Below are 11,586 nucleotides of genomic sequence, written 5' to 3' on the forward strand. Positions count from 1 at the left end.
ATCCGCTAGACCAGGTAAAACTCCCTCCCTCGAGAGGCAAATCTACCAAATTAAGATCCTCAATAAACTCCGAAAAAAGCTCCATAGCTGGAGTGAGACGGGGGTTACCCGACCGTTCACTCGGAAAGCGAACAATATTAAAGTCCCCGATGCAACACCATGGGACGTTCCAATACTGCTGAATGCCAACCAACTCGTCCCACATTAGCCCTCTCGCGTTGTTATCCGTTGGGCCATAAACCCCTGTACACGCCCAGCTGAAGCCATCCCCCACCCCTTTCCACCGCACAGACACAGAAAAAGAACCCACTAGAATCTCCAGCCTCTCTAAGACCCTCCTATCCCACATCATCAAAACCCCGCCTGCCGTATGGACAGCATCTAAAGCCACCCAGTCCACATAAGGACAACTCCACAGACTGCCAACCATTTGTCTGTCCAAACCAGTGAGCTTAGTCTCTTGAAGACAAATAACATCACACTTCCACTCACGCAATAAATTTTTCACAATCAAGCGTTTTCGACAGTCATTCAGACCCCTAACATTCCAGGAGAGAATTTTTAAATTCATAAAGACCAAAGGAACCCAACTGATAAACTTGATCGGCAGCCTACACACTACCTACCATCATAATTAACCGAAGAATGCATTCAAGAAACATGATAAGAATAATGCACATCTCTACAGTGTGTAAACAAAGGTAATGGAGTATTGGGTATTTTATACTTTTTCTTTTTGTCAAGGTGCACAATACTAAAACTGCAAATATATACCTCTATTACATCAGAATCTGAACAGCCAAAACCTAGTGTTGCATAAACTTAGCTTGCCGAAGCTGCTAAATTGTTTATTTACTAGCCAAATTTCATTTTCCAAAGCATCAGGATGAACCACTCAGTCAACAGACAATGTTAGTCAAAGCCCACTACCCACGTGAATATAACTTATTAAAAACAGACACTCCCACACACAAAACACACATGTTGGATGCTTAGGGTTCTGAAAACTGTGCACTGCATGGATTACCAATCCAAGAGACTGCCCCGGCTATGAAAGGCGAGTTAAAGCAGATGCAAGAAACTAGGATTTGCGAAATTGTGATGCATTTAGAAGTTCACCATCAGTTACTCTTGGTAGACTAGAGTTGATGTGACATACATGTTCATTAAGTTTATTATTAAAAGGCTTCAGCATCAGTGAAAAAGAAATGTCCAATAAAGCATTTTCCACAAGCCAGTAATAATCATTTTAGTGTGCATTATGAGTCCACGTACCTCAATCTACAGGTTTTGATGTTTGAGACTGTTGCTCCTCAATTAAAGTTTGAACTCTCTGCAGTAGATACGAGACACATATACATATGATAAGAAAAAAAAGCATAGCCAACTTATCATGTGAATAATCTTTGCATTAGTTTTCTACCTTCACAGAACTTCCAACCTCCTCTAGTTTTTGTAGTAGTATTAGGTCCCCAGATTGTGGAATGGAATCATGCCTGAGAGATTTTGATGGGGAAACCAGCTGTTGACAAAAGTGAGACATAACATAAGGAAACAGGAGGTGAGAGGAGGGGCTTCAAGAAGACAAATTTCAAAAAGTACAATCAATAAGAGGGCTTAGATAGCTTTTTTATTTCCCTACAGGGTTTCTGGTTCATTACTAAAATGCCATAATCTTGATTGTGCAAGAATAACAAAAGTAACATAATTGAACATATTAACCAGAATAGAATTAAAGATGACACTGGTTAATGCTTTTCTAATAGTATGTTGGCAGAACCAAGAATACAATGAGTGACTTACCCTAAAATTTGGAACATCTTCAATTGTGGAAACTTGTCGAGAGAAACCCTCACTTCTCATATTTGCAAGACGCATTAGAACAGCCTGAGAAGTGCATCAAAGGATATAAAGGAATTCAAATCTATCAACCAGAAGTCACCAGACAAATGCGATTTGAAATAAAGACTACCTTCCTGAAAGCACGTGGATTTGCAATACCCTGTATTTGAACATCATCACTTGGGGGCCTTCTTACACCAACATTTTCAATTCTAAGAGAGTAGACACCAAAGAGGGATTGCAAATATCCTGAAAATAACAAAAAAGAACCCTAAATATTACTAGGATTGAGTTAATGGGAGACCATACAATTGAAAATTGAAATATGTATCCACATATTGTATGTGGTTGCAAATATACATTTTTGTTCAAATTTAGGCATCAGACTTTTGATTGAGTTTAAGGCAAAACAAAAATTGGAAATTTAAAAACATAATTAACAGTGGACTTTTTACTTGAGCATCCAGGTTCTATCAGACCCAATTTTAACAACTGCTAGGTCAAATTCAACAAAATGTAAGCTTTATAAGGCTACAAAATGTAAAGCTCTTGTACTTCAATTATTCCGATGTACACTCAACCTTGAGCTGGAAAATCAGTCCTCATCGATCATTACTTGTTTTTGTTTTGGACAACAACATAGCAATTAGCCATTACATAATCCTACTTAAAGAGCTTGACTGATAGAAACAGTCAGCAAAAGAATATTAATAAGTTATGGAATAATGCAAAAGAACAATGAAAACACTTTACCTTGTTCAATTACAAGGTCAGAAACTGAAGGCAACAAGACATGCTTCTCTTTCTTCAACACTCCAAAGCATGGAAATGGCACTGGCTTCGTAACCTAAGCTAGAGAAAACAAAGTATTATCCACTTGAATCATTCATTCTTGATTCCAAACAGCATCAAAACTATTATCTTATTTCCACCTGAGAAGAATGATCAATTCACGAGTCACTAACTCTATTTTGACAAACAAAGGTCAATACATTGGCATTCAACACTCCGAAGCATGGAAATGGCACTGGCCTCGTAATCTAAGCTAGCGAAAACAAAGTATTATCCACTGGAATCATTCATTCTTGATTCCAAATAGCATCAAAACCATTACCTTAATTCCATCCGAGAAGAATGAACAATTCATGAGTCACCAACTTCATTTGACAAACAAAGATCAATATGTTGACACATCCAATAAAAAAAAAAACGATGAACTACTCAAAATTTCATCAAAAGAACTCAGCACAACAACTTTGACAAGTGATACCCAATAAAATCTTGTTCGCTAGAGTTTTTTTTTTTTTTTTTTCCAGTTTATTCAGCCTATGTACAACTTTTTAAAAGCTTTTACATTTTTTAATGGACAATTATACTTTTACCCAGTTTATTTTTCAAGCCCAAAAAACCAATGAAAATAAGCTCCTCCCAAAACGAGCAAAATAGCATTTCCCTTCAAACCAGTTTGGAGAAAATTTCCGTTTATCCATTACATGACAATTCAACCAATCATGATTCACTTAAATACTCTTAATTTAGATGATCCAATTCTCCTAAGAAGCTCCTTTTGCTTACATTAATCAATTTGCAATGATCCCAACAATGAAAAAAGAAAAAGAAAAAAAGCAAGACATGGGGTTGTGAAATTACCTTGTAAACAATGGAATTCGGAGTGAGAAAGAGCTTTCTGGAGCGAATATCTTTGCGGAGTATGTATCTGCGAACTGGAACATAAAGAAGCATGAACAATCCGATTCCCCAAGCCAGTATCATAAGCAACGAGTACAGAACCCACTGAGCCGTCTGGTACTTCACGTAATTCTCTTCCATCTCCTCAAACGACGCCGCGTACAACACCGTTTCCTCTTCAGCTTCGGCTTCGGCTCCCACGAGAATCTGAGAACCAGTAGGAGTTGACAACAACAAACCTCTCTCCAAGCTATCGATTTCCACAACCTCGTTTCCAGATCCCATTTCTTCTTTCACTTTAACTATTCAAAATACTAATTTTTTTTATAGAAATAGTTAGGCTATGACTAATAATAGATAGGATTTTAAGGAAAAGATAAAGTGTGGAAAAGATTTTACCTGATTGATTTGCTTTTTGGGATTTTTGGATGACAATTTTCAAAGCTTGGAAAGTGTGTAAACGAGCACTAGTAGAGGGAAATGAAATGAGATAGACAGTTGAGATGAGTTTTTTTTCCGACCGGAATATTTTTAGTATTTTTATGTTTTGAGACTAGAGAACTAGAATTGTGGGTATTCAAAATGTCAAATGCAAAGCTCAACTTGTAGTGCTGGGTGAGTGGGTTTTTGTGTTTCCCACCTAAATGTCCAATTATAGTTATGTTTTTCAAGTTTTTTTTTTCCTGAAAAATAAAATAAAATAAAAGTAATATTAACAATATATATATATATATATATATATGTTTTACCCTTTGAAAAAAAATGTATTTTTTAAAAGGACCATGCTAACTGATATTGGAAATAGAATTTAAGAATACATTCAAGTTAATTTTGTAAGGACTTGAGCCATTTTTAACCTTAATAAAAATTTAAATGTATAAATTTTTATTTTATATTATTTTTTTTTATATTTTTAGTGTAAGTAGGTCCTCTTTGAAGTCTTTGAAACAAGTGTTACAACACCCTGTTAATAAAAACCTTAGAAAAAAAAGTGAATTTTCAAGAAGAGCAATTGGTTCATTTGAGACTCTTGTCATTGAATAAGCATATTCGAATAATGTATACAGTCCAAATAAACAAATTATCAAAGGATATTTGTATAATATACCTGAATTTATAGTAACTCATTATAAACAATAAATTAAAACAAATATTGTGGATTTTAGTTAGTTCAAATGGTAAAATATCTGATGATTGAATAAGAGCTAAAAACTTATTGGTGTTTTGGTCTGATACAGAACTATCATCAGGAATAGATGCAATAAGTTGAAACTCTTAAAAAAAAAAGAAGTAAGAAAATGTCTTGCTATCTTACATTTTATGAATATATAATTAATTTATATATTCATTTTTTATCCTCAATGAATTTGTTGTATCATCCCTAAAATATTCATTTTCCCTCAAAACTCTTACAACCATCACTCCTCTCCTTTTATTTACGTAAAATATTTTTAATTAATATTTAAAATTTTAAAATTTTTTTTTGATTTTTTAGAACAATCCTTTTTTTTGGATAAGCAGAACAAAAACTCTTAATTTCATAGTTAATAATTAAATGGGCTTTTTTCAAAAAAAAAAAAGAAAAAAAAAAAAGAGAAAATGTGTTAATGGGCTTGGAAGCCCTGAAAAATTAACCCAACAATAGAACCCAACCCTACCTACGCCATTCTCACTCTCACCATTGAACCTTTCTCAATTCTCAGTAGTCATGGCGACAACGAAGAAGAGAAGCGAAAACCCCACAAAAGCAAAAGACGCAGAGACTAAGAAGAACACCAACAACAACGAGATTTTCGCATCATGCTCTTTCTCCAGCCTCGGCCTTCACTCCTCCTTATGCGACCAGCTCCGAGGTTTGTGTCTCTCTCTTCTTGTACCTTGTCTGACACAAATAAATTACATACATAGAACCAACCAAGCAAGAAATTGTACCCCAAAAGCAAAAAAACTTTTTTGTTGTCTTAGTAATCGCAAAACACAAGGCTTGTTAATTGTTACTATATTGTAAAAACAGACAGGATGGGCTTCGAAGCTCCCACGTTGGTACAAGCCCAAGCCATTCCAGTTATTCTCTCTGGTCGTCATGTGTATCCTTCTCTTCTTACATTGTTTTGGTTTTTTTGGGTTCATATAATATTTGGAGAATTGGGATGTTATTGTTTCTTTAACTAAAGCACTTTGTAGACTTGTGAATGCTGCTACTGGTACTGGAAAAACTATTGCGTACTTGGCTCCAATTATTCATCACTTGCAGGGAAAACAACCTCGTATTCAGCGTTCTGATGGAACTTTCGGTACATTTCTCTGTCTTTCTTTATTGGGTCAGCTTTATTCTCACCACTCTCTAATCTTGCAATGTATGCTTAATTGTTGAGCTCCCCCATTTTGTGTTCTGAGGGAAAAGAAGGATAGGAGACCAAAACAAATTACTCTATTTGGGGTTATTAAAATGAAAGTTTGAGTTTTTAGTTGATAGTTCTGACTATATCATAGCAAAGTGAAAATCTTTGTAATGAATTTAGAATTTTTTTTTTTTTTTTTTGGGGGGTGGGGGGGGGTGGTTAAAGGTTTTCTCTCATTTTTCAGTATTGGTTTTTGGAAAATGTTTAGCGGTTAGGAATATATTCATTCCAGTCACTGCCATTGTAGTTTTTTGTTTTTTGGGTGCGTTTGGTTCCTTAGCTTTAGTTTATCTCCTGGTACTAGCGTTGGTCCTTGTACCAACGCGAGAACTATGCATGCAGGTTTATGAAATCTTACAGAAGTTATTGCACCGTTTTCATTGGATTGTCCCGGGTTATATAATGGGTGGTGAAAACAGGTCAAAGGAGAAAGCCAGGCTTCGCAAAGGTCAGAATCATGTGTAGTTTTGATATCGATTTTTTATTTCTTTTGTCATATATTTGAACACATCCCTTAATAATATGTTGGATTTTCACCTGGTCCATTTCAGGCATATCTATTCTTGTTGCTACTCCTGGGCGCCTCTTGGATCACTTAAAGAATACATCATCATTTTTGCACACTAATTTGCATTGGATAATCTTTGACGAAGCTGATATGTATAGTCTAAAATCTCTAGTTGCTATGTTTTTTTTTTTCACCATATTATATATAATACTGTTCCACTGATGTATTCTTTTCACGCTATCATGCCGTCATTAACTCTCCCTGTGCTTGACAGGATTTTGGAATTAGGATTTGGGAAAGAAATAGAGGAAATACTAGATCAATTGGGTTCAAGGCCAAATGAGTTTGCTGGCAAAGAGAGTGCTGTTTCATGTAATTCTGAGCCTCAGAGACAGAATTTGCTATTATCGGCTACTTTAAATGAAAAAGTAAATCATCTTGCCAAACTTAGTTTAGAGAATCCTGTTATGATTGGCCTTGATGACAAGAAGATACAGCCCGTATTATCATCTGAAGATTTTGGATCTTTAGGATTTGATGTGAATGATGAATTAGAACAGCCTGATAAATTGATGAACTCTTCAATTGCAGATTTTAGAGTTCCATCTCAATTAGTTCAGAGATATGTGAAAGGTATATGCTGATATAAAGCTTGATTTTGTGAATCTTTACAGCTTTGTATCTAAAGGTTCTGATTGAATTTGTATGCAGTACCATGTGGCTCACGGCTAGTTGTACTTCTTTCTATTCTAAAGCATCTTTTTGAGAGCAGACCTTCCCAAAAGGTAAGATCACAGTTGAGCTTTAAACTTTCATTGCTTTCTGTATCATGTGAGGCTTTAGCTTTTGTAATGCTCTAGACTGCTTTAAACTGGATTTGGTGGGTGTAAAGGATTAATAATATGTTAAACTATAGCTGTGTATATCCTTCTTTCACTTATGTTTCTAATACTGTAGGATCTGGAGTGTCTGGTAATTCTGTAATTTGTGACTTATGAAAAGTTTCCAGTGTAATTTTGCCCCCCCACCCTCCCCACAAAAAAAGAAAAGGAAAGAATAGAATACATAATTAAAATAGAATCCTTGTGTCTGGTTTATTTTGCTTATAGGAAGCTTCCACAAAGCAAAAAGTGAATACCCTTTTCTTTTTGCTTATGTGGGTGTCTAGAGCTCTTGGATAGCTTGACCATTCCCCCGAGTGTGTATAGTCCCCCATCCCATACACCAGGGAATTACAGGGATGAATTCCTTGGGGGCGGCCCCAAGATGTTGGCTAGGAGTTTTGAAACCTTGGGAACCACTAGACCAAGCCCTTGGTTTATATATATATTCGATAGTTACAACAATGAGGGAAGGGATAGTTGAACCCTGGCTCTACTCTTAAAGGAGAATAGGTAATGCCACTAGGATGCAAGGCTCTAAGTAAATGTAGTATGTGCTGACTTTTCTTGATCTGTCTAAGAATTTAATGCCATTCATGTAGTCTGAATATATTGGTGACTTATTTTCAAATTTCTAGAGTTTCTGATTGTGAATGATGTTATGTTAGAAGACTAGTTTCCAGCCAATCTCAGAGCGCCAATTACATTTTTTCAACTTTCATAAAATGCATTCTTAGAAAAATTGCCATATCCTTATGCATTCCTAACATTAAAAAAAAAAAAAGGAATTTTTTCGATGATAAGTGCATTGGTGCTTTCCAGATTGTTTATACAAGTTTATTTTCATTACATAGTAAATATATTCTTCTTAAGGTTTGATTTGTCTAAGTTCACTCACATACTCATTCTACAGATTGTGGTATTCTTTTCAACATGTGATGCAGTGGATTTTCACTACTCTCTGCTAAGTGAATTCAAATTCTCCCCTAATACACAACCAGAGGAAGAACTAAGACCATTGTTCATTAGAAGTAAAACTTTTCGATTACATGGGAATATGAAGCAGGAGGATAGAAGAACCACATTTCAGGCTTTTAAAACAGAAAAATTAGCTCTTCTCTTATGCACAGATGTTATTGCTAGAGGCGTGGATATTCCAAAAGTTAGATTTATTATACAATATGATTCTCCAGGGGAGGCTACGGAATATGTGCATAGGTATATCAGAGGCTTCTAACTGTTTTTTTTTTTTTAAATTTAAACTTTAGTATTTTCTCTCTGGGTGACTTTTAGTGGTACCAACACTTCTTATGTTTATATCATGGTATGCAGTCTAAGATGACCATTCAATGAATTTTGACTTGGAAATTAGTTGGCAAACATTATGATATAATTTAACTCTATATATGCTCATGTTATTCACGTTAGATTAATGCTTGTGGAGAGCTTGTTACAACATTTCATCTGGTTGACTGCATCTCAGAACAGCGTCATCCGAAATAATCATCCGAACATATTTGAAAAATATAGCAAATGGATATTCCCCACTTCTTATTGGACTCCTGCATTACTATTCTCTGATCTGAAGTTACATTTAGTGTTCGCTGTCATAGAGTTTTATTTCTGAGTACACGAGATTCCCCAAGCTGGGTCTTTAAAATATGTAATCCAGCCAATGCAGTATTTCTTGTTGGTGTTGTATAAATGGTCCATAGGAAGCTTAATCCTCTCTTTGATCCATGATGCAGGGTTGGCAGAACTGCTCGGTTGGGCGAACGAGGAGAGGCATTGTTATTTCTGCAACCAGTTGAAATGGACTATTTAAAAGACTTGGAGAAACATGGCGAGTCTTTAACTGAGTATCCCCTCCTTAAAGTCTTGGATAGTTTCCCATTGTATGATCAGAAGCGCCATGTCAAGAAGTTTCTCACCTTAGAGTTACATCCCTGGGTTCTATCTCTGCAGAAGGCACTTGAATCATTTGTTGTGGCCCAGGTATAATCTTGCACATTGATCTGTAATAATGTATTCCTGCAACTTGGGTGGTATATTATAGGATGATTACATATTTGATCTTTAATATTGTTATGTTGCATTCTAAATCTAACTTTTTTCCTTCTCATCTATGCTTTAGCCAAGCATGAAGAAACTGGCCAAGGACGCTTTTTGCTCCTGGATCCGTGCATACACTGCCCATCGTGGTGAGCTGAAAAGAATATTTATGGTGAAGAAACTTCATTTAGGGCATGTCGCAAAGAGCTTTGCATTGAAGGAACAACCTTCCTTGGTTGGTAAGTCATTTCAAAACCAACAAAGGAAGAGGAAGAGAGAAGAAAAGCAGAAGGGACTATCGAGACCGAAAAAGAGGAAATTTGTCGGTAAAAACATGAAGAAATAATACAAAGCAGCAAACAGTGACAATTTGAAAGTTGAGAGTTGTACTGCTGCTGAATCGAGGCTGGCCAATTGTTTAGACTTAAGAGCTCTTCCAAAGTCTGTAGCAGACAATGGCTAACAAATGAAGGTTGAGGGTGAGGGACTTGAATATTTCCTTGCCTCCACCCAATTCATTTTGCCATGGGCCAGGTGATTGCATATGCGAAAGGTATTTATTTGTGTATTCAGAGAGTTCAGGAATGACAAAAGGCTCATGTTCTTCTATTGTCACTTGGGATCTTGCAATGAGATTTGATGATCAAAGTTTTGACACACACAGACAGTTTTAGTTTCCAGCCATGATACACTCAATCCAAAGCATTCTATTTTTACGAGTAATTCTAGGACGACACATTATTTCACAACTTCTTTGTAACAACTCTAACATGGCAGGCTGTCGGCAATGAGATAATGGAACTTGTTCCTCTTGTTAAGCTATTGATATAGCTCAACTACCCTATCCCATGTGCTTTACTATAACTATAGCTTGTTCCTTTAATAAGCAACAACCTAAACCCGGCAACATTTTTAGTTGTACTATTTTTACTATTCCATTAAAGTAGTATTTTAGAGGTAGTCCAAATCCATGTCATTCCCTTCTGACATGCTCAAATAATGGTTTGGTTAACAATATAATATCTACTAGTTTTTCCTGCCAAGTACAAATCCATTGGGTTCCACTTCCAAAAGATAGATGTAAACAATTCATGTTAGTGAAAACCTGTTCCTCTCCTTTTTAAAGGATTTTTTATTTTGTCTCTGAATGATTATAGAAAGTGGGAACCTTTTTGTTTACTATTAATGTCCTTCAAATCGTTCAAACGTCTTTGTATGTAAACTATTCTTTTAGTCGAATTAAGCCAATGATGGGCCCAGGAAAAATGTAAGCAAATTGTGGATAGGATGTTGAAATTGCATGAAATAATTGGATATATGTATATCTAAATCTAAAGAGTCAAAATCAGATGCACATGGGCTGAAGGAATGGGCTGGGGCCCAGCAATGCCAGTCCAAACCTGAAGGCATTAAATGCATCGAACGCGTTGACGAATGTAGAGCTACAACCATAAACACAAATGATGAAATGTCCGAAGAGTACATCCCAACCTCAGGTGAGTTTAGTTTAGCTTCCCTTGGTTGGGTTCTCTTTTGGGCCCACACACAGCTGGACCTCAAAATTAGGCCGGTGTTAATTTCATTTCAGGCCCAGCAACCATGTTTTGGCCCACTTGACGTCCCCTTTGTCGGGGACACCACCATGTCCAAATTTCTTTCTTGATTCTGACTTTTACTATTTCATTTTGATTTTTTTAAAGGTACAATGTATGTATATAATATATATTGAAGTATGAACTACGTAAAGACTAGGTTAATCCACTATCATTTCACTAATACAAGAATAAACCTTAATAAATTATAAATAAATAAAGTATCACATTCTGAAAAAAATTTCATTAACTTTTCATAATGAATGAATTTTATAACTTCTTTGAAAAATAGAATAAACATTTAAAAAAATCAGTGTGTTATAATAAATAAATTGCATAAAAAGTAAAACTAAGTATTTAAATAGGTCAAGAAACTATCTAATTTTTACTTACTAAATAATATCCTTGGCAATGGTTTTTTCGAAAGTGACAAAAATTCAAAAAGAAATATCAGTCGTGTTAAATTTAAGTTCTAAAGTTGTAAATGTATCTAATTGTGGTTATTTCTAAAACAACTGCATAGAGTTGGCAAGTGGCAACTGATAAAAAAAAAAAAAACCCCCCCCCCCCCCAAAAAAAAGAGTTCTTTTTATTTTTATTTATTTATTTTTTTTTTTTTT

General features: G+C 35.4%; 2 protein-coding genes across 4 annotated transcripts in view; one reads left to right on the top strand and one right to left on the bottom strand.

Annotated features, from left to right (window-relative positions):
* Positions 1-4,132, bottom strand: part of LOC112007110 (uncharacterized) — a 6,263-nt gene extending 2,131 nt beyond the window's left edge. For both annotated transcript variants that reach the window (XM_065776262.1, XM_065776263.1), the window contains exons 1-7: positions 3,931-4,132; positions 3,493-3,845; positions 2,596-2,689; positions 1,973-2,091; positions 1,804-1,887; positions 1,424-1,522; positions 1,276-1,333 (exon numbers count right to left, since the gene is read on the bottom strand). In XM_065776262.1, coding sequence (XP_065632334.1) covers positions 1,277-1,333; positions 1,424-1,522; positions 1,804-1,887; positions 1,973-2,091; positions 2,596-2,689; positions 3,493-3,816 — 777 coding nt within the window. In that variant the 5' untranslated portion in view covers positions 3,817-3,845; positions 3,931-4,132 and the 3' untranslated portion in view covers position 1,276. The remainder of the gene's footprint in view (positions 1-1,275; positions 1,334-1,423; positions 1,523-1,803; positions 1,888-1,972; positions 2,092-2,595; positions 2,690-3,492; positions 3,846-3,930) is intronic.
* A 1,054-nt stretch (positions 4,133-5,186) lies between these two features.
* On the top strand, positions 5,187-10,210 carry LOC112007109 (DEAD-box ATP-dependent RNA helicase 17). Of its 2 annotated transcripts, XM_024039413.2 has the most exons (10): positions 5,187-5,384; positions 5,546-5,618; positions 5,716-5,825; positions 6,238-6,381; positions 6,485-6,593; positions 6,716-7,074; positions 7,153-7,226; positions 8,236-8,540; positions 9,071-9,317; positions 9,457-10,210. In XM_024039413.2, the coding sequence occupies exons 1-10, from the start codon at positions 5,240-5,242 to the stop codon at positions 9,718-9,720; spliced, it is 1,830 nt and encodes a 609-aa protein (XP_023895181.2). In that variant the 5' UTR covers positions 5,187-5,239; the 3' UTR covers positions 9,721-10,210. The 2 variants fall into 2 exon arrangements, with proteins under 2 accessions (XP_023895181.2, XP_065632336.1); XM_065776264.1 differs by lacking the exons at positions 5,187-5,384; positions 5,546-5,618 and having other exon boundaries at positions 5,717-5,825; positions 6,276-6,381.
* Positions 10,211-11,586: the final 1,376 nt, after the last annotated feature.

The sequence above is a fragment of the Quercus suber genome, unplaced genomic scaffold, assembly GCF_002906115.3.
Source record: "Quercus suber isolate HL8 unplaced genomic scaffold, Cork oak 2.0 scaffold_131, whole genome shotgun sequence".
Classification (NCBI taxonomy): domain Eukaryota; kingdom Viridiplantae; phylum Streptophyta; class Magnoliopsida; order Fagales; family Fagaceae; genus Quercus; species Quercus suber.